This window comes from Myotis brandtii, unplaced genomic scaffold (genome assembly GCF_000412655.1).
Source record: "Myotis brandtii unplaced genomic scaffold, ASM41265v1 scaffold96, whole genome shotgun sequence".
In the NCBI taxonomy this organism is placed as follows: Eukaryota; Metazoa; Chordata; class Mammalia; order Chiroptera; family Vespertilionidae; genus Myotis; species Myotis brandtii.
The window spans coordinates 1,107,529-1,112,894 of NW_005371972.1; the positions used below are offsets into that span (position 1 = coordinate 1,107,529).

The following is a 5,366-nucleotide window of genomic DNA, read 5'->3' on the forward strand; positions in this document are numbered from 1 at the left end:
TTAGAGAGGAAAGGAGAGGGAGAAAGAGATAGAAACATCAATGGTAAGAGAGAATCATTGATCGGCTGCCTCCTGCACGCCCCCCACTGGGACCAAGCCCGCAACCCAGGCATGTGCCCTTGGCCGGAATCGAACTCAGGACCCTTCAGTCCACAGGCCGACACTCCATCCATTGAGCCAAACCAGCCAGGGCGGTCTGGCTGCTCTTACCGAGAGCCATGAGGTGCTACTGCATGATTTAAAGGGGGAGTCGGTGTCACCTCCGGGTACCGAATACAGTCTGGGAGCGCTACTTTGGGTGCCAAGGTATTGGAATTGCTGACTCTGCGAGGGGGTGTGGTGGTGTTTACAGTGTGGTGTGCACACCACTCAGACGCATCGCCTGGATGTGCGGAGGCCTCACCTTGTCCTCCTGAATTGGCAGCACCTGGTAATCTGCATTATGCATAAAAGACCCCTACAGTTCGTTGCTCCTGAAAGTGGAGCATGGAATTTGACCCTGAGCTTCTGAGTGGCCAGAGGGAAAAGGGGAAGAGTTTCAAGGTTTATCGTCCATAAGGGAAAAAAGCACACCAGTTTCTCTCGGCATTCCTTTTCCTGACTCTGAGATTGAAGAGAAGTTTCTGCTACGGGCCCTCGTGGACCCTGGCCTCAGCATTTCCTAGTAACAGAACATGCAGCCATCGCTTCGTAGCAGGACTCCTTACTGTAAGCCAGAGACACAAGGCCAGGCATGATCCATTTTAGGGAATAGTGGAGGTTTGTTGATCCATTTAGGGAATAGTGGGCCGTAGTTATAGGTCACTTGCATGGATTCGAGCTCCTCTCCTGTACCCCTGGCCTGGGTCAGCCTCAGAGCTGGTGTGAAGCCCCTGTGGCATGGAGTGGGCACATGTGTGGGATGGCTCTGAGGCATGGGCCCTCTGTCCCAGGACACCCTGGAGAAGTGTGGCAAGTGTGGCGAGGTGGTCCGAGAACACATCATCAGGGCCCTGGGCCGGGCCTTCCACCCAACCTGCTTCACGTGTGTGAGCTGTGCCCGGTGCATCGGGGATGAGAACTTTGCCCTGGACAGCCAGAACGAGGTGTACTGCCTGGACGACTTCTATCGGTACGAGGGGGCTCTGGGCTCTGGGTGGGCAGGGAGGACAGGTGGGACTCGGGCAGAAGCGCAGAACTGAGCCTGAGTCCTGGGTCCAAGCTTTCCTGCAGGAACCGGGTCTGCCTGGTCCACACCCTCTACCTGGCCAGGTACCTGATTGCAGCTACCTTTGTTTTTAAATATATTTTTATTGATCTCAGAGAGGAAGGGAGAGGGAAAGAGAGAAACATCATTGATGAGAGAGAATCATCGATCGGCTGCCTCCTGCATGCCCCCCACTGGGGATCGAGCCCACAACCCGGGCACATGCCCCTGACCAGAATCGAACCCGGGACCCTTCAGTCCACAGGCCGACGCTCTAGCCACTGAGCCACACCAGCCAGGGCTGCAGCTACCTTTTTGAGCACCTACACTGTGCCGGGCACTACACTCAGGTTAGGCCATTTCATCCTCAAAAGTAATATAGTAGTAAATTAAGAACAGAAAGCTTCATTGCATCAGGCCACGAAGTATGCATACATCACTTCCTGTAGGGCAGGTACTATTCAGGTTTTCATGTTACCAAATGTGGAAACTGAGGCACACAGCAGGTAAGTGCCCAGGGTCTCCCAGCCGGTGGGTATGGAAGCTGCAACAAACGCCTGTCAGCCTGAATCTGGGGCCTTGCCCTCAACCTCCAGATCACAGTGCCTCCCTCGGAGCTGGAGCCTTAAGAAGCAGTAGTGAGCCCCAGTGGCTGGCTCAGCGGTTGAGTGTCAACCTATAAACCAGGAGGTCAGGGCTCGATCCCCGGTCAGGGCACATGCCGGGCCTGCGGGCTCCATCCCAGTAGAGGGCGTGCAGGAGGCAGCCGATCAGTGATTCTCATCATTGATGTTTCTATCTCTCCCTCTCCCTTCTTCTCTCTGAAATCAATAATGACATTTAAAAAAAAAAGAAAGAAAAAAGAAAGGAGAGAAGAAAAAGTAGCGTCCTATAATACAAGACCAATGAAATGGGCCCCGGCCTGCCCCCCCAACTCACGTGAGAAGTCTCTGCTTTCTCAAACGCTGACGTGCCCCAGTCACTTCCTTGCCTCGAGCTAATTATACCCTGGGAAGCCGGGTCTAATTACACACGTCTCTCCACCGCTCCTGCCAGGAAGAAATAGGCCTTTGCGGTTGTACTCCAGGTGCAGTCACATAGCAACAGGTCTGAAATAGCACTGGGAGCTGAATGAGAGCCAGCCCCCGTTCTGACAGCTAATTTCTGTGGTTGGCGCGAGCGCCTCCCCAGCGTGGGTTCCTTTCCCTCTAGGAAATTCGCCCCTGTGTGCAGCATCTGTGAGAATCCCATCATCCCCCGAGACGGGAAGGATGCCTTCAAAATCGAGTGCATGGGAAGAAACTTCCATGAAAATTGCTACAGGTGCGAGGTGAGTAGAGCGGTGATTTAATGATGCTGCGGGTTCTGTTCGCCACTGCCCGGGCCCTGGGCTGGGACAGGTCAGGGTCGGGCTCGGCCCCCTGCCCAATAGCAAAAATAAATAAGAATGGAAATAAGCCCTAGCTGGTTTGGCTCAGTGGATAGAGGGTTGGCCTGCAGACTAAAGGGTCCCCAGTTTGATTCCAGTCTGGGTTGTGGACTCAATCCCCAGTAGGGGGTGTGGAGGAGGCAGCCGATCAATGATTCTCTCTCATCATTGATGTTTCTATCTCTCCCTCTCTGAAATCAATAAAAATATTTATCTTTTTAAAAGAGAATGAAAATAGTTACAAATAGAGTCTATTAATCAGAATTCTTTGGATTAATGATAGAAACTAAACCTGCTTTCCGCAAGAAAGGGAACCACAGGCCCAGCTGTGGTGGCTCAGTGGTTGAGCTTTGACCCATGAACCGAGAGGTCATAGGTTCAATTTCTGGTCAGGGCACATGCCCGGGTTGTGGACTTGATCCCCACTAGGGGTTGTGCAGGAGGCAGCTGATCAATTGATGATTCTCTCTCATGATTGATGTTTCTCTCCTCCCTACTTCTCTCCCTAAAAATCAATAAAAAAAAAACTTTAGAAATAAAGAAAGGGAACCATGGGGAGGCTCATGGTGACATCATTAATGATATCCTTAGGGCGCTCTCTCTCTCTCTCCATTTCTCTGCCCTTTATTATGTGTTTGCTTCATCTTCTCTTCCTATGGGCTGGCATCCTCTATAAGGACGCGGATGCAGTGCATGGGCCAGGTTTATGTCCTTTTAACTTAGAAACCACATCCAGGATCCCATTCAACCCCAAGAAGGCCTCTGATTGGCTCAGTGTGGGTCACATGCCTATTATGGACCAATTGTAACTGGACAATCAGGGGGTCCAGGCTGCCTGCCACTACTTGAGCCAATTAAGCAGAGACAGGGTTAAAGCATATACGTATGAGCATTTATTCCAATACTGCCGGCAGCACGGGGGAGCAGAGGGTCATCCACAGAACTCTGCTCTGCAACCCCCCATGAGCCAGCTGCTTATATAGGGCAGGACAAGGATTACGTGGGAGAGTAAGAATTACAGGCATGGGGAAGTAGGCAAGGTGTAATGGTCACAGGTACCAGGCAATGTGGGCTGGGGGGTCACAGAGGGCGGGCGCCTCCGGGACTAGATTGTCTCAGCCACGAGGTTGTAAATCTTTCCATAATGAGAGGCGGTTCTCGGGAAAGGAGGCTGGACTGCATTCTGATGTGAGCTCCAGTGTCCCAGAGCGCACAACTCTCAGCCAGGTGAGAACGTGCTTTCTCTAATCAATAATCACGGTTACCAGAGCATGGTTTATATTTCTTACAATTATAGCTAGTCCCTAATATTCTAGTTCTGCCCCTAACACAATCACTGGCCAGGGGCTATGGGGCCAGAGGCAGAACCATATGAAACAGGAGTTGATACAACTGTAGGAAGGAAGAAGAAAGGGATGCAGGGCAGACTCACGCCACAGATGTCCCTTCTGGGTGCTGGGAAAGAGCACGTTTAAATCAGCGTTGAGACTTCCCTAGGCGGTTTGGCTCAGTGGATAGAGCTTCGGCCTGCGGACTGAAGGGTCCCAGGTTTGATTCTGGTCAAGGGCACATGCCTGGGTTGCAGGCTTGATCCCCAGTAGGGGGTGTGCAGGCGACTGTTTTGTTTTTTTTTTTAAGAGCGAGAGAGAGAGAGAGAGAGAGAGAGAGAGAGAGATGGATCGGTTGTGCACCCCGACTGGGGATTGAACAGCAACCTGGGTACGTGCCCCGACCGGGAATTGAACCCGCCACCTTTTGGTGTACGAGATGATGCTCCAACCGACTGAGCCACACGGGTCAGGGCTGGGACACTGTAGGGCAGTGACAGGATTTTCATGGGCATGTCCAGCAGCCCCCCACCACAGCTTCTCTCCTGGCCCGGTCCTCTCTTCAGGGGTGGCTGGATAGGGAGGGCCTGGGGCTGAGACAGGAGCTCTGATAAAAACACATAAATAAACAAATCAGTAAGCATGGGGACTAAAAAGGCAGCGATGGCATCTCACCAGGGTGGTGGTAGAGGAAGTGATGCTTACTGCGGGTCTTTCGGGATGAGTTTGTCAGGTATTCAGAGAGGGGAAAGGACCTCCACAAAGAGGCAAGGCCTGTAAAAACCCACTTTGGCACGAGCAAGCCTGAAGGATCGGAGCAAGTGGAAGTTCCGGCTGTGTCTGGAGTGCTGTGTGTGGGATTGGCCAGCCCCCTCCTCCCTGCCAGGAGCCCGGAAAGGCTGTGCGCATGGACTGAGGACCACACCCTCGATCCAGGCTAAGGAGTCTGGGCCTCGGGCTGCCGGCAGGGATGAGGCTGAGACGGAAGGCTGGCTAGAAGCTAGTGCCGTCGCCCCAGCGAGACATGCCCAGGGAGTCGCACAGGCCCCCACACCAGACCCGTTGAAGCTCTGCTGTTACCGTCCCTGACAGTCTTCATGTTTGAACAGGGGTGTGAGTTTTCATCCCCCCCCCCCGATGTCACTCCTGTCCCGTGTGTCCGCGTGTTTGCTGTTGGATGGGGGTGTGTGTGTGTGTTTAATGAGACTTTCAGACACACAGAAGTAGAGGGAGCAGCACAAGGAACCCTGTGTGCTCCACATCCTGTTGCAACAATTGCTAAGACTTCGCCACTTTTGTCATATCGATCCCTTTCTTTCCTTTTCTGAAGTATTTTAGAGGAAACTCCAGTTATCGGGTCATTTCAGCCCCCGTTCTTCAGGATACATCTCTAAATTCTGGCATTTTTTTTTTTTTTTTTTTT

At 52.5% G+C, this 5,366-nt stretch overlaps 2 protein-coding genes across 2 annotated transcripts in view; both read left to right on the top strand.

The window, feature by feature from the left end:
* Positions 1-5,366, top strand: part of FBLIM1 (filamin binding LIM protein 1) — a 61,785-nt gene that overhangs the window by 43,198 nt on the left and 13,221 nt on the right. The window lies entirely within an intron of this gene.
* On the top strand, positions 568-2,603 carry LOC106724767 (filamin-binding LIM protein 1-like). Its single transcript, XM_014533299.1, has 2 exons — positions 568-1,111; positions 2,399-2,603. Exons 1-2 carry the CDS (start codon positions 915-917, stop codon positions 2,535-2,537), a joined length of 336 nt encoding a protein of 111 aa, XP_014388785.1. The 5' UTR covers positions 568-914; the 3' UTR covers positions 2,538-2,603.

Bases quoted from the DNA above. Each gene is read 5' to 3' on its own strand.
- LOC106724767 (XM_014533299.1), top strand. From the start codon at position 915: ATGGGCCCTCTGTCCCAGGACACCCTGGAGAAGTGTGGCAAGTGTGGC. The intron at 1,112-2,398 runs GTACGAGGGGGC...CTTTCCCTCTAG, and splicing joins TGCCTGGACGACTTCTATCG to GAAATTCGCCCCTGTGTGCA.